Source organism: Mus musculus, chromosome 4 (genome assembly GCF_000001635.26).
Source record: "Mus musculus strain C57BL/6J chromosome 4, GRCm38.p6 C57BL/6J".
Taxonomy (NCBI): Eukaryota; Metazoa; Chordata; class Mammalia; order Rodentia; family Muridae; genus Mus; species Mus musculus.
Window position 1 is genome coordinate 31,977,683 of NC_000070.6, and position 25,113 is coordinate 32,002,795.

Here is a 25,113-nt window from a genome sequence, read left to right on the forward strand (position 1 = left end):
GATGGACCATGCGTGTAATTGTTGGCCAAGACAGATCACCTGACATTCCTGTGTTCCCACTCATCTGCCTTCCTTAGCTAACCTGACAGTGGTCAGTGAGGGCCAACAAAGGGGAACTTGTCAGTCCTTTCCTTTTCCTCTTTTCTGCCCTGTAACTGCCTACCTGTAAGCAGTCAGTGGGTTCTGCTTCTTCTACTATAGCCCATCTGAGTAAAGCCTGTGCTGTCGTGGAGTAGTGCATACCCCTCCTGTCCGTTCTCCTCACTAACCGAGGTAACCCATAACTCACCTCGTTGTAAGACTTGATGTCCTAGAACATAGCTTTATTAGCACTGGTCCTCAAAAGGTCTTATAATTCTTTTTCCCCAAAATTTTGTGATCTATTTTATAGATTAATATTCATTATAATATACTATATCATATATAACTATATATTATTACATTATAATATAATATATATGAGTTTTATATAATTATACTAATATATAACATAGTATTGTATTTTTATATTATAATAGATATTAATTTAGTGATATTATGTAATGTATAGTAATATTATGCTAATCTGAGCAGACACCTTGAAGACAAGTTCTTTGATCACAGATACCTGTACCTTCTGTTAGTGTCATTCACAGAGTAGGAGCCAAAAGAATAATTTTCAGGACAGTCAGGCAGTTAACTAAGTTTTCAGCAGGGAGGGCCTAACAATGTTGCCACTCCAGTAAATTCTGGCATATATTTTCTTTAGGTATGTCTTGTGATGGAATATGCAGAGGGGGGCTCATTGTATAATGGTGAGTATTCACTAACCCTGCTTTTACCTAGGAGACTGAAGCAATTGGAACGCTTTTAAGAACAACTAAATCACCTTATTGTTGTCACAGTTTACCTTCAGAGTTCTCAGAGGAAGTCATTGTGCTTTTTGGGTTTGTTCATTTGTTTGTTTTTGGTTTTGTTTTCACTGCTAAGGACTTAGGGCAAGAACGATGTATGACATTTATATACATTTTTAAGTTAACAATATATTATGTTCAAAGTTTGTGAAGTAACAGTTGTTTTTAAATACATATGTGTAGACTTTTTCCCACCCTTCTGTTTTTTAGTTTGAAGCCTTCATTTTAGAACTCTGGGCTATATTTCATATTACCGTGCTTTATAACGCTTCCTTTTCAAAACATAAAATGGCAAGAACAAACGTCACAGAACGTTTTAGATTTTTACTTTCCTATCGTGACCATGACCAAGGCAACTCAATAAGAGAGAGTTTAATCGGGCGTACGGTTTCAGAGGGTGGGGCTTTGTAGCAGCAAGCATGTGAGAAGGCATCGAGCACACTGGGCATGGCAGAGTCTTGAAATCTCAAAGCCCACCTCCACTGACATGCTTTCTCTAGCAAGGCCACACCGCCCAGTCCTTCCCAAACAGTGCCATCATATGGAGGCCAAATTTCCACACATGAGTCCATTGGGCCATTCTCATTCAAACTACCAGTGCTACCACACAAAACCTTCTGCACTGCTGGCATTACCCTTAAAATACCAACTTCATGTGTGTGTGACTTGTCCCTGAGAGCTCTATAAAACCAATAGCATTTACTTTTAAGTTACCGTTATTTTACATACACATTTAGTTATACCCACTGTCGTCGTTGTTGATTTGTGTCTACTGCTCTCATTTTATTTGCGAAAACTGCTACTTTTTTAGCTACAATACACAGGATAGTTGTAAGCATCTTATATGGCCATCTTGTCTCAATATTGTTCTCTGTTTCAACCTCATAATGAACAGGATTGCTTATAATTTATGTGATTGTGTGAAAGGTAATATCAATTTTAAGAAGTGTGATAGTATGTGCTGATTTTATTTGAATGACCATATGGAGTTATTTACTAAAATTTCTTAAATATTATTATTTTTTTAATCTCAAAAAGGCTTAAAAGTGGGACTGGAGTATTTGTAAAGGAATACTTGTTTGGGTGTTTTGATGCATTTATATTGTTTCATATTATAAGCAATAAAGTTCTTTTTAGTTTGTCGTGCCTTTCTCTTACAGTGCTGCATGGTGCTGAACCATTGCCTTACTACACTGCTGCTCATGCCATGAGCTGGTGTTTACAGTGTTCCCAAGGAGTGGCTTACCTGCACAGCATGCAGCCCAAAGCGCTGATTCACAGGGACCTCAAGCCTCCAAAGTAAGTCCTAGCAGGGTGGCACTGGCTTCTCGCCTTCTCTGCCTGGTTTGAGGTAACTGTTGCTCTTGCCTTTCCCTTTTCTCTTCCCTTCTTGCTTTCGGTATTATTTTTTACTTGTATTATCTAACTGTTTATCTAAACTTATTATTGTAGAATGTTGTCTATGGGAGGTATTTTTATTAATGTCAACTTTACATTGTAATAATTAGAATCTGATAGCCCATTTTGTACCTTCAGTATATAAAATTGTTCTTGCATAGTTTTCGGAGAGCAGAGACAAGTCTGAAGACTGTTCCTGCTTCATTCCTAACAGGAGCAGGGTCTGCACATGGTAGGCACAGTGCAGAGCTGTGCCAGTGGCCTTGCTGCATTCCTAACAGGAACAGGGTCTACATATGGTAGACATGGTGGAGAACTGTACCAGTGGGGTGCTTGTTCTTAGAGGGAATAAGAGCATTTCTGAATCTGAGTGCAGGTGTAAACAGCCCAGGTTTGTCCATAGTCACTGAGAATCCTGACACTTCAAAAGAACCTTTAGAAAGGCTGAGTAGCAGGAGTCTGAACAGGAACTGTGAGATGATGGGAATCTTGTTGATACGCATACTTACAAGACTGAAATACAACAGGACTGTGTGGTAGTATAACATGATGAGCAGGGGCCCATCTGCTCATTATAATTGCATTGAATTAAAAGAATTAGTTCTCTAGTTGGAGTTTAAGTAGAACCTTACATACAATAAGTTAATCAGATATCTAATAGTGAGTTTTTATTTACTTCTTTTGAATGCTACTATGGTGTGGTTATGCACGTTTTATAACCCATCTGCATTTCTGTTTATTATCAAAAGTAAAACTTTGTAAGTAAAAGGTTGCTATTTAGTAATTGTATTTGAGTCATAGCACCTAGAATGTTGAAGTCCTGAGACATTCCTAGCATTTATAGACTGTCTTAACTATAGGAGATTGATTCCCTCCCCCACATACACACACATTGTAAATTCAGAAACAGTTTTGAAATTAAACATTGAGACATATCTTCAAAATTAAGACATAAAATAAGAAGCATTGGTCTGCAGCTATAGCTCAGTGATAAAACATTTGTCTGGCATACACAGGCCCATAATTCAATTTCCTATACTGCAGAAACAAACCAGTGCTATTGGTTCCCATCTGTATTGATGTGTTTTACTTTATCTTCACTTAGATTATTTGTCCCATTGAACAGTGCTGTTCTTTTAGTATAAATGTTTGTGATCAGACTCTCACTTCAGCACCCCAGTGCTACACTGCAGAAACCACAGAGCTCAGCCAGAGGAACATTTGGTCAGGAACTGTCATGGAACTAGAGATGAAGACATCAAAATGTGAATATGATGGTCTCCTTCAATTATGAGTAAAAGGTTGTGGCCTTTAAATTTTTGCTGATATTCCTACAGATATAAGTCTTGTACAGTGACCAAGTAATGTTTTATAAAGTTTAATAATTGTGTTTCTTTAACTTAGCTTTTTTCCAGTTTCATGATTATTTCTTGTTTTCTTGTAAAATCAAGTACTGACTGTGAATTTTGAACTTTTTATAATAGCTTGCTGCTGGTTGCAGGAGGGACAGTTCTAAAAATCTGCGATTTTGGTACAGCTTGTGACATCCAAACACACATGACCAATAATAAAGGGAGTGCTGCTTGGATGGCGCCTGAAGTATTTGAAGGTACAGTCCGAGAGCATGGAATGGTCGGTAATGTGCCCCAGCGCTTGTAAATCCAGGATGCACTCTAACACTGCACATCGTGTCGCTTCTGAAGAGTACAGAAAAAGGTCTCCCTGAGTATATAGCCTGAGAGCCCAAATTTTATGGCAGAATTTAAATTGGCACCTTCTGTGCAGATTCTCAAACATGGATAGCCGATCCTCACTATTCACAGGTTGCATAATTAAGAACCTGTCTGCCTGATCACCTTTGCTTGAGATGCTTTCAAAACTGTTGAGAAAAAGGAACTCATGAACAGCAGTACACATTTTGTAAGGTAAACAACTTATCCAGAGCGGTGCGTTCCCTTTTCAGGGATGGTCATGGTGGCTTCGCTGCTTAAGTAGAGCTGCCTGAGTACAGGAAGGCTTTGAACATGTGGGAAGCGTGAAAGTACGTGTTAGAGTATTCTCTCAACGTGCTCTAGAGTGCCGTGAGGGGGGACGAGTTAACCAGTCAAGTGTTAGGTGAAGAGTCCTTAAACCACACAGAGAACCAGGTGCAGATACTGATTAGCTGACAAGTGTTCCTGAACAAAGGCACAGAGCAACTTAGCTCTGTATTCCCCCTAGGAACACTGGGTCAGAGACTATGGAGGCTTCTGTATACACCCAAAATAAGGAGAAAGCTGTGCCTTTGCTCTGATCTGCTATCAGTTAAAAAGAGAGCTAAAGCTTCAATCAGCATGCCTTAAAAAGACCACATGCCACTGAGTACAGATAAGGTACAGTAAAGGATATGCTAACAGTTGCTTTCTTTTACTACATGGTGGCTCACAACCATCTGTAATAGGATCCATAGCTCACTCAGAATTTATAAGATTAGTCTGTATATTTAAGTTTCTATATGAAATGTCAAATTATTTTTTAAGTAAGAGACACTGAGATAAAGAAATGGGCTTTGTGTGAATGCCATAATATGCAAAGTGCATTCAAGAATCAGGCTTGGCTTGCTTGCTTTCTTCCTTTTTTAATGTATGTGAGTACACTGTAGCTGTCTTTGGACACACCAGAAGAGGGCATCAGATCCCATTACAGATGGTTGTGAGCCACAATGTGGTTCCTGGGAATTGAACTTGGGACCTCTGGAAGAGCAGTCAGTGCTGTTAACCATCCCGGTTGTTGGTGAATTTTAAACATTTTTATTGTTTTGTGTTAAGCCATCCCAGAGAAAGAGGGAAATGCTATGCAGCTTGTCACTTGACTTAAAGAATATTGTTCCCTCAAGTCTAATTACAAAGTGTTGGGCTAGAGACAGGCAGATTTCTTTGAATTTGAGGCCAGCCTCATCTGCATCATAATAAGTTTTAGGACTTCCAGGGCTATGCAGAAAGAAAAAAATACAAAAACAAAATGTCAGACTAAAGTTATTTTACATAAAATTAAATAATGTCTTCTCTTTCATCTGAATAATACAGGTGCCTTTTCTAATAATTCAGTCACTTATTTAATGTCACTTTCTGTGCATTACAGTGGTGCAATATATTTGTAGTAAATAATCAAAGAGGTTTGTTATAAAGAGTACTCAATCATTTCCAAACTATTAGGTTATATAAATTTCTAAATTTCTGAAAGGTATCAGCATGCAACAGCTGTAGCTGAAATTCGATTGCTATTGATACGTTCTATATTATTATATACTATTTTGCTTAGGAATCTATCATTATAATAATTGGGATGTACATTTTTTATTGGTGGTAGTAGTTTTGGGTATATATATTGTTGGTGTGTTCTTCATCTTACTAGTACAATTTTGTTCATAATCTGCTTAGTTTTTATTTGTTTCTCATAATTTTAATCACTTAAGTTTTCTTTGTAGTTTTTAAATTAAGAATTTTAACGGGCTGGTGAGATGGCTCAGTGGGTAAGAGCACCCGACTGCTCTTCCGAAGGTTTGGAGTTCAAATCCCAGCAACCACATGGTGGCTCACAACCATCCGTAACGAGATCTGACGCCCTCTTCTGGAGTGTCTGAAGACAGCTACAGTGTACTTACAAATAATAAATAAATAAATCTTTAAAAAAAAAAAAAGAATTTTAACTATATATTAAACCACTAAATTAAAACAGTGCTTTACTCTGATAGCAAAGAATGCTGTCTGCCTGCCACAGAGCGGGAAACAATTAAAGTAACAAATTACAGGAGCTGAGGATAGAGCTCAGTCCTAGAACATAGGCTCTGTATGAAAAGTCCCTGAGCTCCATCCCCCAGTGAGTGCTTCTAAAGGAAAGGGAGCGGCAGGAGCAGTGGCTCAGATCCTTAATCATCAGGGAAATGCAAATCAAAACAACCCTGAGATTCCACCTCACACCAGTCAGAATGGCTAAGATCAAAAATTCAGGTGACAGCAGATGCTGGCGAGGATGTGGAGAAAGAGGAACACTCCTCCATTGTTGGTGGGATTGCAGGCTTGTACAACCACTCTGGAAATCCGTCTGGCGGTTCCTCAGAAAATTGGACATAGTACTACCGGAGGATCCAGCAATACCTCTCCTGGGCATATATCCAGAAGATGCCCCAACTGGTAAGAAGGACACATGTTCCACTATGTTCATAGCAGCCTTATTTATAATAGCCAGAAGCTGGAAAGAACCCAGATGCCCCTCAACAGAGGAATGGATACAGAAAATGTGGTACATCTACACAATGGAGTACTACTCAGCTATTAAAAAGAATGAATTTATGAAATTCCTAGCCAAATGGATGGACCTGGAGGGCATCATCCTGAGTGAGGTAACACATTCACAAAGGAACTCACATAATATGTACTCACTGATAAGTGGATATTAGCCCAAAACCTAAGATACCCAAGATATAAGATACAATTTCCTATACACATGAAACTCAAGAAAAATGAAGACTGAAGTGTGGACACTATGCCCCTCCTTAGAAGTGGGAACAAAACACCCTTGGAAGGAGTTACAGAGACAAAGTTTGGAGCTGAGATGAAAGGATGGACCATGTAGAGACTGCCTTATCCAGGGATCCACCCCATAATCAGCATCCAAACGCTGACACCATTGCATACACTAGCAAGATTTTATCGAAAGGACCCAGATGTAGCTGTCTCTTGTGAGACTATGCCGGGGCCTAGCAAACACAGAAGTGGATGCCCACAGTCAGCTAATGGATGGATCACAGGGCTCCCAATGGAGGAGCTAGAGAAAGTACCCAAGGAGCTAAAGGGATCTGCAACCCTATAGGTGGATCAACATTATGAACTAACCAGTACCCCGGAGCTCTTGACTTTAGCTGCATATGTATCAAAAGATGGCCTAGTCGGCCATCACTGGAAAGAGAGGCCCATTGGACACACAAACTTTATATGCCCCAGAACAGGGGAACGCCAGGGCCAAAAAGGGGGAGTGGGCGGGTAGGGGAGTGGGGGTGGGTGGGTATGGGGGACTTTTGGTATAGCATTGGAAATGTAAATGAGCTAAATACCTAATAAAAAATGGAAAGAGGAAAAAAAAAAAGAAATAAAAGCACATCCCCTTGGCGTCATTTAAAAAAAAAAAAAAAAAAAAAAAAGAACACTGCTACTTTTACAGAGGATCCAGACTCAAACCCCAGCCCCCACCTGGAGGCTCACAAAGGTCTGTAACTCCAGATTCCTGGTGCCCAATGACTTCTTCTGACCTCCACAGGCATTGCTATACATGGTACAGAGACATACATAGGAAAAAACATCATTAATACACAAAAATAAAAATAAAATACCTTCTTCTAAAAAACAAGTTGAGAAATTACAGAAAGAAATATATGGGTGTTCAAACTGTGCCTATATGTGTATGGATTAATCTATACAGAGAAGCAGGAAGACCAGTGCATCTTGTTGAAAAAGTAGGCAATAACTGACTTTCTCACATAGATTTTGAGTATATTATTAATATTTATTTAACTTAGTAAAAAATATTTGTTGACAGTATTAAAGAAAGTAATTGTTTAACTGTGTGTATGTGGCAGTCTCTTCTCCAAAATTCCCATTCTTTTAAAATTTATAAAACTGGTTGTTCTGTAATTCCTGTGGACCCGGTCTCAAGATGACCCTGCCTTTTTTGTAGGTAGCAATTACAGTGAAAAGTGTGATGTCTTCAGCTGGGGTATTATCCTCTGGGAAGTGATAACACGCCGGAAACCCTTCGATGAGATCGGTGGCCCAGCTTTCAGAATCATGTGGGCTGTTCATAATGGTTTGTCAAAAGAAATTCTTCTTTAATAGACTTTGTATATTTCATCTTTGGAAAACTACTCCCATCCTCTTCCTCAGAGACCATGTGTATCTGATACTGAAGTACAGTTAAAATTTGTTACCAGACCACCTTCCTTTCTGTATCTGTCTCTGGGTCCTGTGGGGAGAACTTAGACTCCTCCACACAGGGCCAAGACTGGCAGCTGCACTGCTTAGGGAAAGACACAGCAGTACTTGGTCAATGCCACAGTCTGTCTCAGAGATAGAGAAACACTGGGGGAAAAGTACAGAAAGAAAGGCTCGTATTGATTCCCACCTGTCTATAGTTGGGGAGCTTTCATAGGAAACAAGTCTCTCTCTCATCAAGAGAGAAAGCAAAGCTACTGGTAAGAGTTGTGACTTAAGCTCCAAAAGGCACAGCATACAGTGTTTCACATGTGTGGTATTTATATTCTCAACCATACTTACATACACTAATATCACAAGGAGACAGTGATGGAGCTACCACCCAAATTCAGGCCCTTCTGACTCAAGGAAGTGCTCTTTTCATCATAGTGACTTCATGGGCTCAGTTCTTATGTCTCTGGTCACATACTTCCAGTGATGCTTCTGTCTGTAAATGTGAGTTAGGATGTCTTCTTCACTAATAGGCACTTCACAGTTTCTCTGGGAAAGTCTCAGTGAAGGAACTGCAGTGCCATGTTACTTCATGTGCCTCTAATCACTCTGATGAGTATATGTTTGTATACTCGTCCTCAGGTGATCAAAGAACAAACACTAACTCTTCAGAGCGTTTGTAGACTGGCCAAACCAAAACGCCATCAAAGTCATCTTAGCTGCTTTGTCAGTCTCCTCTACCAACTTTAGTGTTACATCCTGTAGTGTTGGTATAAAAACTATAAGAGCCTTGACCAAGACAGTGTGCTTCCTCTATCAGTTTTCAGTAAAGGATTGTCAGTGAAGCACAGAGTAAAAGAACTAGCTTGTTAATTGAATAAACTACAAAGATTGTAATGTATCTGAAGCTACCCTGGAGTGGGAGACTTAGTAAGACCACCACAGGCTTTAAAAACTCTAAGACAGTTGTTTTCAGCTTGTGAAGTGGTAACTGCAACTAGTGAGTGTGACACCACAGCAGAGAGGAGTCAGTGAGTGTGACACCACAGCTGGGGAAGTCAGTGAGTGTGACACCACAGCAGAGAGGAGTCAGTGAGTGTGACACCACAGCTGGAGAAGTCAGTGAGTGTGACACCACAGCTGGGGAAGTCAGTGAGTGTGACACCACAGCTGAGGAAGTCAGTGAGTGTGACACCACAGCTGGGGAAGTCAGTGAGTGTGACACCACAGCAGAGAGGAGTCAGTGAGTGTGACACCACAGCTGGGGAAGTCAGTGAGTGTGACACCACAGCAGAGAGGAGTCAGTGAGTGTGACACCACAGCTGGGGAAGTCAGTGAGTGTTACAACACAGCTGGGGAAGTCAGTGAGTGTGACACCACAGCTGGGGAAGTCAGTGAGTGTGACACCACAGCTGAGGAAGTCAGTGAGTGTGACACCACAGCTGAGGGGAATCAGTGAGTGTGACACCACAGCTGAGGGGAATCAGTGAGTGTGACACCACAGCTGAGGAGAGTCAGTGAGTGTGACACCACAGCTGAGGAAGTCAGTGAGTGTGACACCACAGCTGGGGAAGTCAGTGAGTGTGACACCACAGCTGAGGAAGTCAGTGAGTGTGACACCACAGCTGAGGGGAGTCAGTGAGTGTGACACCACAGCTGAGGAGAGTCAGTGAGTGTGACACCACAGCTGGGGAAGTCAGTGAGTGTGACACCACAGCTGAGGAAGTCAGTGAGTGTGACACCACAGCTGAGGGGAGTCAGTGAGTGTGACACCACAGCTGAGGAAGTCAGTGAGTGTGACACCACAGCTGAGGAGAGTCAGTGAGTGTGACACCACAGCTGGGGAAGTCAGTGAGTGTGACACCACAGCTGGGGAAGTCAGTGAGTGTGACACCACAGCTGAGGAAGTCAGTGAGTGTGACACCACAGCTGAGGGGAGTCAGTGAGTGTGACACCACAGCTGAGGAAGTCAGTGAGTGTGACACCACAGCTGAGGGGAGTCAGTGAGTGTGACACCACAGGTGAGGGGAGTCAGTGAGTGTGACACCACAGCTGAGGGGAGTCAGAGTGCAAACAACATGATTGAGGGAAGAGAAGGAGTGTGACACCACAGCTGGGAAAAGTCAGTGTGACACCACAGCTGAGGGGAGTCAGTGAGTGTGACACTGGTTGGCCACTTTGTATAGATGGAAGATTTTTTTTCAAACACATTTGAAAATTTTGTAGTCTAAAAATTCATCTTTCCTCAAGTCAGCTACTGTTTTTTCTCAATGCATAGCCTTTGCTGCTTGTTGAAAGAATATTTGAGATAGTTTCACTGTCAGTCCTGGCTGAACGAGACCTATGGCTTCACCAGCCTCTGCCTCATAAGTTCTAGGGTTAAAGGTGTGCAGTTAGCCCAAGTAAAACAGTCTTAGTTCTTACTGTTATTATCACCATGTGCTACAGACTGCAGTATAAGTTATCCTGTAGTTTGCCCTTTGTGGAAAAAAAAAATAGATACAACAAATAGAGAAAGATGCATGCATACAAACAAACAACAAATGGTAAACTAAAAGATGAAAATGCTAATTCCAATATTGTTAGAAGTAAACTTTAAAAATCTTGTACTGCTCTTTAGGTAGCTAATTCTTTTCTTTCTCTAATTTTCAATTATAGGCACTCGACCACCACTGATCAAAAATTTACCTAAGCCCATTGAGAGCTTGATGACACGCTGTTGGTCTAAGGACCCATCTCAGCGCCCTTCAATGGAGGAAATTGTGAAAATAATGACTCACTTGATGCGGGTATAATCCTTCTTTTGAGGGGCTTTGGGTAGGGGGAATTTAATATATGCCAGCTTTTAGTGGGCGTGTAAAGTGAAGGAATGGCAACAGTTTCTTGTATTCTATTTTCCAGTGTTACTCAAGTTAGAGTAGGCGTCTATTACTCACATAGTTAGAAGAGAGAGCATTACTGTAAGACCGTATCTAGCTCTCTCTAATGGCAAGAGACTTAGACTAGGTGTCGGGCTTGCTGTCGTATACTAATGTTTGTGCCAAGGACAGAGCCTATAAGAGAGGCTGGGAGAGGGTGTCTAAAGCTTTACAGTGCCTACAAATATATGTGATTGATAACATGCTGAACTAAACTCAGCTTGTCAGATTTTCATCAAAATACATTCACTTATACAGTGTACTGTATCTCAAGAGACATGTAACTGAGGAGTGTTAATTTTTGCTGTTTGGACTTTTTGTTGTGTGTTTTCAGATGCCAATAAAAACTATACTTTTTTTTCTAGGCCTTATAGAATCCTAATTTAGGAAATCTTTTAGATAACCAAATTCCCTACTCTACAAATCTAAACACTTTAGAATTATTTCAAATATTTTAGATTTCTTTTTTCTTTTATTGAAAATAGATTTTTTTTCCAACAAGAGCTATAAGTGGTAACTTTGACTTAAGTTTATACACCTAAACTTTAAGCTGTATAAGTAAAATGATAACTGTTCCATCATGTCTAATTTGGAAAAAAAAACTTCATTGTTCAGTAAATATTTTAGTATTATGTCCCCAGTTCTTAAGAGGGCTTCCATAAGGTATGTTCTTAATGTTTAAAATCTGAGTTCTAAAGCTGACTCAGAAGTATTCATTCTCAGTTGTCAGACTAATAGTCTTTGCAACAGTTTGACAATATATGTCACTCTTGCAAGTCTGGTACACTATAAACAATGACCCTGCTATTCCCCTAGAGAGCTTCTCTTTGCTGTTATCTCAGTGCTTGTGTGGGCACATGACATTGTCTGCTGCTAAATTTTCCAAAAGGAGCACACATCATCATCTTTGATCAAAAAACAGACGCTGCTCCACTGTCAGTACATGCCTGAGGGGAAACTGAGCTGCATCCACCTCGGGTGCACCCGAAACTACAACAGTGATGCAGATGCTCTTGAACTCATGTCATGTAACAGGCTCTGCTCTGTACTAAAGGCATTTTAAATTGTGATTTGCTTTTATACAGTACTTCCCAGGAGCGGATGAGCCGTTACAGTATCCTTGTCAGTACTCTGATGAAGGGCAGAGCAACTCAGCCACCAGCACAGGTAAGCAGATGGAGTCAGAGCAGCCGCAGGATTCCCTCCGTCCCATGACATTTGTCATGAAGAAAGGAATGATGTCTGTTTGCATCTTAGTTCCTCATTTCTCAGGACTCACTGCAGTTTAAGTTTCCAGGGGCCTTGCTCTATGAAGGCCCTGAGGTTAAGCTTCTGTGGCTGCTGTTACTGTTTAGTTAAGTCTAAAAGATGAATATTATATTGCTGTGAATGCTGCTCTTACATTGTTTCTTAGTTTCATCTATTTGTGATAAGGTCTCACTTTGTATTCAGGCTAGCCCAGAACTCACTGTATGATTCAAGATAGCATCCATTAAATTCATACATAGTCCTGCCTCAAAAACCTTAGGAGTTCTCTGACTAAGATACATGCCCCACACCCAACTGTTTCTCTGTGGGCACTGCTGGCCCAAACTACTGTAGGTTATTGTGAACGTTGGATTCCTTTACTAGCTCTGTTCTGCTTTTTTGGGGTTTGGTTTGGTTTGGTTTGGTTTGGTTTGGTTTTTTTCTAAAGAGACTTACACAAGAAACTGGCCTGTTGGAGACCATCCTTAGCTTGTTCCTGACTGGGTCTTGGTTTTGTTTTGCTAGTTGTTCCTGAGTTCTAAGTACTGGAGTGCCAAGGGTTCAGCCATTAATCTCCATGTCCTTGGTTACCTCTTCAAATACCTCTTCGTTTGCTTTTATCTCTCTATCTTTTTAAACAGATCTTACTTCAAGTTTACTTGTAAAAACAGTATAGGTCACTGGTCATCTGCAGACAGTGTGTGAGTAGGTGTGTCCCAGCAGTCCATCTGACTTCACGTTGGCAGCAGCCTTTTCTCTGAGGCCTTCACTGGGGCCCGGCACCTTTGGGAGCCTGAGCTGGAGCTGAAGCTGGGCCTTAGCTGGAGCTGCAGCCTCTGTCTTGGTTTGACCCCTGGGCTTTGGTTGTCAGAGCCTATGGTCCTTGGCCGTGTAGCTTCAAATCCAGTTCCCAAGCTTGGGGTGAGCAGGGAAAGCCAGGCGGCTGAGGTTGCGGTGAGGCCTCTGGCACACCCGGCTTAACCATCTTAGGCTTCACACGGCCTTGATGGCCTCTGCTCATCCACTCGTTGCATTTACAGTGTCTGCATCTTCCTCAGGCCTTGCTGTTGTGCTTCTTGGCAAAGTGCGTGTTCCTCAGGAACTTGGGGTCAACTCCTTAAGAGATTTGTGTGTCTGTAACTCTGCCATTTTGGGGATTGGTTGTGTGTGGTGTGGTTCTTGGACTTGGCTGTGTCTGCACAGTAACCCACACCTCCTGAGTGCCTGGGACTGGAAGAGAAAGAGCATCTGTTTTCATGTTATACCTGAATTCCATCCTCAGAGATCAGAGCCTGATGTCTGATAGGGACAGACACAATACTTTCTAAACTGAGTTCTGGTTCTTCCGTCAAACTCACTCATCGTCCAGGCTTGCCATCTCAGCGAATAACCCTCAGTTCTACTTCAGGCTTAATCCCTTGGGTTATTGTTATTTACGGCTATGTAGAAGACTGGTTGGCTTTTTATTGTGCTGTCTGTAACTTTGATTTAAAATGGGTTGCTCAGTGTGTTTTCACTGGTGTAGAAGTCTTATTTTTACATATGTCTTGTCCACTATTGAATAAGGCATTCATATTATTCCCAGCCTGTAGTCTGAAATGTGTCTGCTTTTCTAGGCTCATTCATGGACATTGCTTCTACAAATACCAGTAATAAAAGTGACACAAATATGGAACAGGTTCCTGCCACAAACGACACTATTAAACGCTTGGAGTCAAAACTTTTGAAAAACCAGGCAAAGCAACAGGTTTGTTATTAAAAGTAAAATTGTATGTTTTCTTTACTAGTAGTCACAACATTATACTAAAGTTATAGATTATTTGCAATCTTCTGATATGTAACAATCCTGAGTTTTCTTTCTGTACCAGACAAATAAGCTTGTGGTAAGAGACATGAAATTTTGCTGTCATTTTTTACCAAACAACTTGTTTTCCTTTCTCCTGTCTGTTGCTGTTGTTAGCCCTGCCCCTTCCTCCCTGTGACCCATCTCTAACTAAGGGTCCTACAAACAGTGTGAAATGTATTTAGGTTCTATGGACCAGTTAAGTTCTCACAAGGCTGTCATCCTGTTAGGTTGGTTGTATTACGGCTGTTGTTGGTAATAAGTGATTGCTTTGAGCCGTGTATATCTGAGCCTGCTGTGCTTTACTAGGTCCCTCCGTTATAAGGTTCCCTGCTTCAGAACAGCACCATCAGCATGAAAAGCCACTTGCCATCTTCATCCTGGGCTGCCCAGGATCTCTACAGGAAAAGATCCTCAGTAACTGAGATTGACCTGTAATCCTAACAGAGTGAATCTGGACGCCTGAGCTTGGGAGCCTCTCGTGGGAGCAGTGTGGAGAGCTTGCCCCCCACTTCCGAGGGCAAGAGGATGAGTGCTGACATGTCTGAAATAGAAGCCAGGATCGTGGCGACTGCAGGTAAAGGGGCTGCAAGCCCAAAGAGAAAATGCCTATGGTTTTACATGGTACTCGCGGTTGTATTCAATAGGGCCGATGGGTCGTGTCTTATATCTGCTTTCTAAAAACAGATGGTGGGTTCACGGTGTTTTCTAAGCTTTCAGCAGTAAAGGTTTTGGTTCAAATTTTAAATAGACAAGTATGGCTTAAAATGTATTTGGATTATAAAATACACTTCCTAGTTACAGACTTTCAAATGTAACAAATATATCAAATATATTTCTCCTCAAACATAAACAAGCTTCAGAAATCAAACTTTCACCAATACCAGAGTATTTTCTATGGCTGAGTAATTCCAGTGTTTTTATGCTGAGCCCAAGAAACGAAACATGATTGGCAGGAAATTGTGCCCCAGGAGCTGTTGTCCTGCTCTTCCTGCCAGCGGCCAGAGTCGCCCAGCTAGCTGTTTGCTTATCTGATGATAGAATCAATAGTAGTAGTTTCATCAGACGTTGGCTTTGATAGTGTTTAAATTTCATTTTGTCAGCTCTTAAAATGTACAATAGACAACGTAGCCAGAATTAAAAAGAATGGCATTTTGTCACCTGGTGAACCAGCACCTTTTTTAAACCGGGTTTCACTTTAGTGGTGCCAATTTAATTTGAGTCTTATTTTGTTATTTCTGATCTTCCAAGGTTAGACAAGAGTGAATTGTAAAAATGAGCATTGTATTGGAGCATGTAAAAGTGTAAAACAAATAACAGTAAAAACTTGATAAATTCTCCTCTTCGGGGGATAGTTTCGATGTATCTGCATATCTTTTAATTATATATACAGAGTTTTAAAAAAAATGTAAACGGAGATGTTTTCTAAGTAAAATGTTCTGATTGTGTGTGTTCTCTTTGTAGAGAGTGGCATCCAGATGAACTGTACTGTACTTGTCTAAACTAATCACAGTCACTGATTTATCAACCTGCACTAAAAGCCTTTAGATAGGAAGGACTGTCTGAAGAGACAGTGTTTAAACACTAAGCTATTGAGCCCACAGAGACAAGTCTAGATTTGCCTTGTGGTCTTTAGGCACTGGTTTTCTATCTCTGTGTCACAATCTCTGTTGTTTAACTTCTATCCTCAAGGTTACCGTGTGGTCCAAAATGGTTGTGACAGCTCAAGCCGTCACTTCACTGCTCAGGTAGCAGGAAAGAAAAGGAAACAGAAGGGGGGAAAGCTTTTGAAACCAATTTCTGCAGCTTCCACACTCATTCCACAAGGGGTCTGAGCCATAGCTGAAATTGCTGCATTAGTAAAGTCAGAGCCCATGCTAAGGAGAAGAAAAGACTAGAAATGAGTGGGGAAATAGCTGTCTCCACCTGAGATAAATCCTCAGAAAACGTCAGGTTCAGTAGAGGTCAGTGCCCATCACTGGTCTGCTGGTCTCCATGAAGCACAGATGTCTGTAGACAGAGACATACTGCCAGCATTGTTGGGGGTCCACTTCAGTTCAGTTATCATCCAGAATACACACATAATGTTGATTCTGCCCTGAAAGGGGAAGTAATGTTTTCATAATAGTTTAGGATTTTGCTAAGCCTGTTTTTCTAATCAGATACAGATTTGTAATTACATATTATAAGAATGACATTTTTCCAGTTTAAGGATAATCATACATAAAATTAGTTTGTCCTCTCTACCTAAATGTAAGACAATACATCCTTTGAATTTTAAATAATTTGAATTTTTAATGAATTATCTTACTTTGAAAGGTTCATATTCCAGCTTTTGACAGTCTTCCTGTTTAACAGTTATATACTCTAAACGTTTAAAATTGTAATAAATATTCAGTTTATTAGAAACACTGTAGATAAACTTAGGGAAATATGTTTTAATGCTTTGGTATGATGACTGTTGATAATCACGGAATTTGATTTATAGCACACTCCAGGACGCACCTAACTTAGGATCTTCCTGCTCCTGTTTGTGTCGTAAGCACAAACATGGCAGCTTGTCTTACTAACTCCTGCACCTCCTGTCCTGCCGTCCCTCCCGTCACCTCATACCACTGATTTTACTTAGGTACACTATTTCTAAGAACACATCGGAAATTTAGCTTCTTCAGTGTCCTGCAGCTTTGTCTCTCTCTATTTGTTGTTGGGTTTTTTTCCTGCTAATTAAAACCAGTGTGTAAAACTTCTGAAACTCTTTGCTCTTTAACGTCGCCTCCCTAAGCATGGACGAAGAGTTAGATAGTTCTGCATGCCCTTTTTTTTTGCATGAGATGGATTCACACAACTATTTCAGAACTGTTCTGTTGTGCAGTCATTTCCTGTGTTACTGTGTGTGGTTGTTTGCATGTATACTGTACATGTGTGTTTTTTCAGCCTATTCCAAGCCTAAACGGGGCCACCGTAAAACCGCTTCATTTGGCAACATTCTGGATGTCCCTGAGATCGTCATATCAGGTACCATAGACCACCTGTGTTGGTGTAACGGCTGTGGAACTGGATTCATGATCCCGGTACTTTTAAATGCTTCTTGCTCCAATTTGCATAGGATATGAACAAATACCTCTCATGCTGTACCCAGGGAGATGGAGAGAAAACTGTAGATTGCCACACAAAAACCAATTTGCAAACATAACTTCACATCTCCAGCAATAAGAATCAGGTGAAAGGAAAATAACAGAAGGGAGAACACTACCTCCACATTTCCCTGTTCTTCTGTTGGACGTGAGAGATAAGCTACACTTGGGTCTGTTTTAGTAGAGGATATAACTATTTGAAACTTCCCTCCCTCCCTGTCCAGCTTGGCTATGGGGAGCCGTGGGCAGGCAGCTGCACAGTGTTACCCTAACTGCAGAGCAGAAAGGTGAAGCCAGGCCAGGCTTGCCAGTTTTTATTTTATTTATTTATTTTTTTTAGTGCACCTTGCCAGAACCCAAACTACTCAGACAGCTAGTTAGCTCTGCTGCTAGTTTATTAAGAGGAAGGTCTACAAGCTGTTTTATACCCGATTCAGTATATCAATTGGCAAATGCTTTTATATCTTATGGAGGTAAATTCATAGATGAATAAAAAACACCTTTTTAAATAAAAACTTAGATGGCATAGGAGCCCTATATATATTTAAATAATCATTTAGGCCAGTGAGATCCCTTCAGCCTGAGGACCTAAGGCGAATCCCTAGGACCCTTATGTTGGAAAAAGAGACCAGACTCACAAAAGCTCTTCTCTGGTCTCCAGACACACCTCACACGTGCATATACACACACAGGTGGGCAACATAAATAAAATAAAGGTAGATCTTTTAAAAACATGATTATTTACCCCTATGTTAAAAAATTTTTTTAAATTTTCCTTTTGTTGCCTGACTCCCAAGATTTTGATGGAAAACATATTTCTCACATGTGTGATTTGGGTGGATTCTTTGGCATTCTCTACTTTTACCCATGATAATACTTATTTAACATTTCATTTAAATTGTAGTTGAGTGGTTTTGTTAATTATTAAAGTGATATTCTGTTTTATAACATTGTCACCACCTCAAATATTAACTCATTTCTAATGCACTAGTTTTTATTTATTGAAATAAAGAATTTTTGAGAAATTAGCAAAATATTTGGAATTATTTTATTTCACTGATAGGTATAACATAGAGGGATGATGTACTGTCCCAAAATGGTAGACTTTAAATTTACATAGAGCTGTAATAATCTTGAATACATTACAGAATCAGACAAAAGTTTAGACAAATAGTAATTTAATCTTAACTTAGATTTATAATTCTAAAAGGCAGGCAAGAAAGAAGAAACATGGTTATAGTTTAGAGGGGCAGGAGCTAGTGCTGCACAGAGACCAGAGGGCAGATGCACCTGACAAGCTATAATAGCCCTGGGCAGCCTGCTGGAGAGCTAACCTGAAAGACTTGTAGCGCTGAAGCTGGGAAATCCTGGGATGACAGGGTTGGCTGGCTGGCTGGTTGGTTGGTTGTTTTTTGCTAGAGTAGTCATCTTAATGGACTTTCTTATCATCCTTGTACCTAGATTGAAAGTGTAGCCATATCATAGATGATGGATTAAAATCTGATGGTGCATGATTCTCCCCAGACAGGATCTTCTGACTCTCCAGTCACGCGTTTTTACTCTTTTGTTGAAGTCACAGGAGACAGAGCATCCCGTGCCACCCTAGTGCGTACATTGTGGGTAGGCTTCACTTAGGAGGACTGGGACATTGGGTCTTTTTAAGATACCTTAACATACCTTAATTCTGCTATTTATTGCTAGGGCATCGGTGCTATTTGAGTGAATTAATCAGCAATAAACTGTTTTAAATATTCTTGTTAGGTCTTTCCAGATATCCAAACACTAAGCAAATTTGCCTTTAATGAAAAGAATACAAGATCTGGAATTGAAACTGATAGGCTTTAAAGCCAAACACTATTGTATCTCTAAGTTATATCTTAAAATTAAATTTAGTAATAGAGCCTACTCTTTGGAAATATCTCATTTTCTGTAGCCATTTTATAAATGGCATTTATTTTCCCAAATTCGTTAACACTAACAGAATTTCTTTTCCATCAATTAGATTTCTCTCAAATGCTCTGTCTAGATATTTCTTGTTATGTCCGGACTCCTGTTTACCAGCACTGGAACCCAGCTGTTTTATCGGTTACAGATAAATAGTCCCAGGAATCCTTCACTTTGGATGAGTGCAGTAGGTTGAATCCATTGTACTGGTTGGCATGAACTCCCCTCCCAGTAACAGCTCTGCTTCAAGCTCACACAGACTTGATAGGAACACATTTGTCCTTTCATTGCTGTTTCCATGCGTGTAGAGAGTGGATTTTGTTCACTTTTACCCCCATCCCCTGTCATCTCCCTCTTGCTGAATCCTCCTTCCTAACAAATCCCCTTCCTGTTTTGGTTTGACATGCACGAGTTCATCTTGATGAGGTAGTAGAATGGCTGGCACGGGTCCAGACAAACCGAGAAATCCCAGTCTTCCCCTACTCAATCTTTGCTTTTCAAAAACATAGATTTGCATCATCCACAGCTCAGCTTCACCTGCCTTTACATCCTGAGTGCTGGGATTAAAGGCGTTGCCACCACTGTTGGCTGCCAGTAACTTCTCATAGATTCTTTTGAGAAATAGAAATGAGAGGCATTATTAGATTGCTTTAAGTAAAACCTTGGGGCAAAACAAAGATATATCTTACTGTTTTTATTAAAGTAGTGGAAGGAATATTTGTCTTAATTATAGTGCTTGATTCCACATTAAGCCACTTGAATATCCTCGGATTCATTGTAGATATACAGGGCCTTAAAATACTGCCACTTGAGGGCAGGAACAGTGCAGCTCGACTGTACCTTTGTGGTTTCTGTCCTGGTATGCAGAAGGATAGAATACCTTCACCAAAAATGATATTCCATCTTAGGTATTTTTCTTTATGTAATACTTTATAAGCCATTCGTAACTGACATAAAATATTTTGCCCAGTTCCCTAAACACCCTGAGTTTATCTGATGTTACTGTTTATAGTGTCATTTTTGAAGTTGGAAACAAACCTTAAATCTATTAGATTTAGGTCTGTTAGCTGTATTTAAGGCCTCTTAGATGCCAATATATACATACATACATATATACATATATATGTATGTATGTATTTCCACAGTTTTATAAGACATTGGCTATGTTGTGTATTTACTTTTATAGCAGAAGTGTGAGGAAGAGAGAGGTGGAAAGGGCAGATACGCAACAGCATGGGGTTCCTTGCTGCCTTTTGTCTGTGGGCATTGATGAACATAGTAAGGGGGAGGGGTGACTTGGAGGCAGGGACAGTCTTGAGAGACCAAGACATTGTTTTGCCTTCTTCACTAGTTTGAGGATAAAACATGGATACTGATGTTTCTAATTATTTCTTCAAGTAGAATTATATAAATTATTAAACATTTCCCATGTGAAAAAAAAACAGTATAATGGGATTTGAGGTTTTCTACAGTTAAAAGGCCCCTACCTGGCACAGATAATCTCATTAACAATCATAAGCTTTTGATGAGTAATGGGGAGGGGGACTTGATAAGATACTCCTGTTCCCATCCAATAGAATTTTGTATCTGTGACTAACTAAATAGAGTTAATCTAACTGTATAGTAAATACCCAGGGGTTCTCTCCATATTTTAAGTTTTCAATTAGCAATAAACGCGCCTTGGATAAGCCTCATTGGCTACTATACTGCCACTGCGCAAAGCTTCCGTCATGTTTTAAATGACCAGGATTACATTTTATAATCTAGAAACAGAACTGGTATTGAGGTCTAGTTGCACTCGTCCTTAGTCCTAGCACTCAGGAGACAGAAACTTGTGGATCTCTCTGAGTTCAAAGCCAGACGTGGGAATTGCAAGGTGAAACCCATGTCCAAAAGAAATGACTTTTTTTTTTAAGAAAAAAAACAAAACAAAACAGGTTAAGCTTCAAATTCTAATCTAATAAAGCTTATAATTCCAAAGCAGAAATCATCAATCTCTAGTAATTGCTTTGAAAAAACTATCTGGTGTCCTTCTAAGGAAATGGGCATAATTTGTAGAAATTAGTAACAGATTCTTGGCAACCTAATGAGCACACATTTTTAAATTATGCCATCAGTTTACCACTAAGCAGTAATTGAATACTTACATATATAATGTTATACAATGTTTCAATCCTATTCTATGGGTGAGTAGTTTTTATTATTTAGAACTTAAAAATCTCACATTTTCCAATAAGTTGGACAAGAGGGGTCTCCAGGATAATAGTTTGCTTTCAAGTGAAGACAAGAGTCTGTGTGAGCTTTGAAATTCTAGTGAATCAGTAGTGACATCTGTGGACTGATATAGACCTTGAGAAAGGGAAGGGGTGGACTGTGTGAGACCTCTCAGGAGTAGTGTCTGACCGTGTTCTGCAGTGACTGGCACACTTGCTTAGGAACTCACCCGTAGCTAACAGAGCAGCTTTTAAAGAGTTGGATTGTGTCTGCACGGCCTTGAAGAAGCACTGAGCTGGGGCAGCACTCTCTGGTGGTACTGCCTGCCTTTTTACCGTGATGCCTAGAGGGGGCTGCATAGCGTGAGCTGGCAATGAGAGCTTTAAAAAATGTTCTAGTTGTTGTTTTTCTCTGACAAGTCATAGATGTGTAGCACTGTTTTGTTGTTGTTCCTTTTTTGAGACAGGGTCTAGAGCCCTGGCTGTCCTGAAACTCCCTATATAGACCAGGCTGGACATGAACTCACAGATACGCCCCTGCCTCTGCCTCCTAAGTGCTGGAATCAAAGGTGTGCTCCACCAAGCCCAGCAGCAGTTGAGGATTGTTTACAGTGGCAGTGTTCAGGGTGTCATTCACAGACTGTTGGTCACTGCTTATATCAATCATGCTGCCTCAGGCTTTTCTGCCTTTCTGTTTACTAGAGCACACATAATGCAGGTGTGCATGTATCAAATAACTTTAAATAGGGCCACTGAGATGACCCAGCAGGCACAGACAGGGACTTGTTGCCAGGCCTGACAGATACCTGGCACTGTAAGTTTGATCCCCAAGACTCACAGGGTGGAGAAAGAGGACTGCCTCTCCAAGTTGTCCTCTGACCTCCACACCCATGCTGTAGCATGCACGCACGCGCGCACACACACACACACACACACACACACACACACACACACATCAGACATATCTCACATATTTGCAGTATAAAATGAGTACATTTCTAAATTAGTATTCAGTGCAAAAAATTGGGAATTCAGATTTTCTAAGGACACACGCAGTAATTTTCATCTGCAACACTAGGAGCTTGAGTTATTTCATACTCACATTTCTAAATTATGGCTTTTAAACTTAATATTGGAGCAACAAGTATTTGTTGATTGCAATCCTCTTTTGCTTTTGTCTGAGCTGTTTGCCAGGTGGTTTCTGACATGGTCGTGCTCATTAAAATGTACTGCCTAATACTGCTTGCTTCCACTCATGCTGTAGCATGAAAGCTCTCATCTTCTGGCATTTGTTACCTGTCAGCCCCTCTTTATCCTATCTCCTTACAGTTTCCCTTCCCCTCTCTCTGTCCCTCAGCTAGACCTGACCTCATGTCTGGGGAAACTGATGGCGGTGTCATGGCATATAGACACATGCTGGGTCGTTTCTCGGATTCACAAATGTTGCTGATCTGAAAAGAGAGTTCCAGACACTTTTATAGTCTGTCCCATCTGTGCTAATTTTAGAATGAGGGTGTTAAATGAAATGTGCCTAAAATTGCTCATTAGTCATAGTAGTATCCTTTTTGTTTGGGGGAAACAGAAATAGTTAAAGTATTCATGAAACTGTCTGATTCAGTAAATGCAGTTTGTTGTTTTCCTTTGTAATGAAAATTTGAAACATTACAGAATAAATGGAAATTTGAAGTAAATTTGAATTCAGAGTATGCAAAGAATTTTAAGGCCGTCTAAAATGGGCAAAGTTACGAGCTATACTTTCAAGAGTGACTATGAATTTGAGTTTTATATTCACTACATGAATTATTTCATAAAACACTCTTAATTCTATTTGAAGTTCATTTAGTTTATATGTAAAACAATAATAAGGGCACATGAATTAAGATATTAAACAAGCTAACTAGTTTATGATACAATTTTTTATATCCAAGATGATGAAGTATGAAAAAATATAAATGATTTATTGCTCATCTGAATATAACTGCTAGGGTGTGCGTTCTGAGTGCTGCCTGCTAATTGCAGAATTACATGGTACCACTGTCGGGGTCAAAGGAGATGTGACTAGTGTACCAGCTGTTTCTCAGAGTGTTTCCTTTGTAACAGCTGAACTCTCATTGTAAAGCTACTTCGAAAACAAACCTGCTCCCAAGCAGAGGTGCTGCAGGAAGCTGTTGTTTAGGTCATTCTCTTCTGCTGAAGACTTGCTTATAGAATTTCATTTTATTGAATTAAAAACTGTTCCTGACATAGTTGTTCATAATAACCCATCTCAACAAGCTATATATATTTGAGCATAGAGTGAACCTTGTCTCCAAGGGGAAACTGAGCTGTTAACTAATGATGAATTACTGCATTCTGACATTCTAATGAATGTCAGAATCTGACAATTCTAATGGGATTAAATGTGACTCAGTACAATAATTTAAACCTAAGCATCCTCTTAGACACTGCTGCCAGCTAAAGTCAGCTGTGTCTTACAACCTGCTAGCTGTCTTGCTGTGAAACTGTAACGTAAGGCCCTTGAAATAGATGCCGTCATCAGCCCCAGCCCTCAGGCAGCCATCTATTTAAACACATGACAGAAGATGGTGGAAGCTGACAGTTGAGCTGCTGTTCATGCGGTAGGAGTGTCACTGTATAGGACATATTCTGTTGTGGGCCAGCAGCTTTTGAGTTAATGCTCTGTCTCTTTCTTTCTCAGTTTTTGGGTTGGTGGGTTTTCCCATGAAATTTACTCATTCTTTTTCCTGCAGCGAGTTGCATAGATCCCAGGAGCAGCAGATTGCACTTCCTTTGCAGCAGTTACACCTTCTTGCTTGTTTGGCTAGGTTGAAGATTTACTTTTGTTGTTTTGTTTTAAGGTAACGGGCAACCAAGGCGTAGATCCATCCAAGACTTGACTGTTACTGGGACAGAACCTGGTCAGGTAAGATGTAACATTCAAATTGTCTGTCTGTGAAGAACTAGGATAGACAGAGATCAAGAATGAACCGTGATCTCCTCTGCAAAAGTCGTTAACCTGGAAATGTGGCGGAGAGTTTATTGCTACTGAGAACATCAGTCCATAAGGAAGATGGAAAACACTCATGTTCCTAATTCAGTTTGATCTGCACGAGAAAGCATGTTGTTCAGCAGTACGTCATGTGTACAGCATGCTCTAAGAAAATTCTCTGTTCTGTAACTTAATACAGCATTGTTATCATTGTCCTCTAAAGTGAATAATTAGAATTAATACCTCTTACTAGTGAGAGAACACCTCCCTAATAAGATGCTCTCCTGGGGCCACCTGGACACTATTAACATCTTTTAATATGATATATCCAATTGGAGTTATATTTTTCTTAAATATCCTTTGAAAATATGTACTAAGCTGATAGCTAAACGCAAGAAAACTTCTGGTTATTATAGATTTTTCAATGCCCTTGTAAATTCTCCTGACTCTAGTTTATTATAGCTTCTTTGAAAATAGTCCAGATAATGCTATAATATAAACTATAGAACTCTTCTGTAGAGTTCTAATCAATCAGATGTAAAAGTAACTGAGTCATTAAGGGCGTGTTTCTGTTAA

The 25,113-nt window shown here is 40.2% G+C and overlaps 1 protein-coding gene and 1 pseudogene across 4 annotated transcripts in view; one reads left to right on the top strand and one right to left on the bottom strand.

The window, feature by feature from the left end:
* Positions 1-25,113, top strand: part of Map3k7 (mitogen-activated protein kinase kinase kinase 7) — a 59,979-nt gene that overhangs the window by 14,191 nt on the left and 20,675 nt on the right. The window contains exons 4-13 of one of the 4 annotated variants that reach the window (XR_390323.4): positions 749-794; positions 2,054-2,192; positions 3,776-3,900; positions 8,004-8,132; positions 10,907-11,037; positions 12,252-12,333; positions 14,031-14,161; positions 14,705-14,834; positions 17,192-17,328; positions 24,407-24,471. Coding sequence is in view for 3 of the 4 variants with exons in the window: in NM_009316.1 (NP_033342.1) it covers positions 749-794; positions 2,054-2,192; positions 3,776-3,900; positions 8,004-8,132; positions 10,907-11,037; positions 12,252-12,333; positions 14,031-14,161; positions 14,705-14,834; positions 17,192-17,272; positions 24,407-24,471 (1,059 nt within the window). In the remaining variant the exon portion in view is untranslated. Of the gene's footprint in view, positions 1-748; positions 795-2,030; positions 2,193-3,775; positions 3,901-8,003; positions 8,133-10,906; positions 11,038-12,251; positions 12,334-14,030; positions 14,162-14,704; positions 14,835-17,191; positions 17,329-24,406; positions 24,472-25,113 lie in introns of those variants that run through there. The other 3 variants (NM_009316.1, XM_006537948.3, NM_172688.3) reach the window with 3 other exon arrangements.
* Positions 20,904-21,059, bottom strand: Gm26254 (annotated as a pseudogene).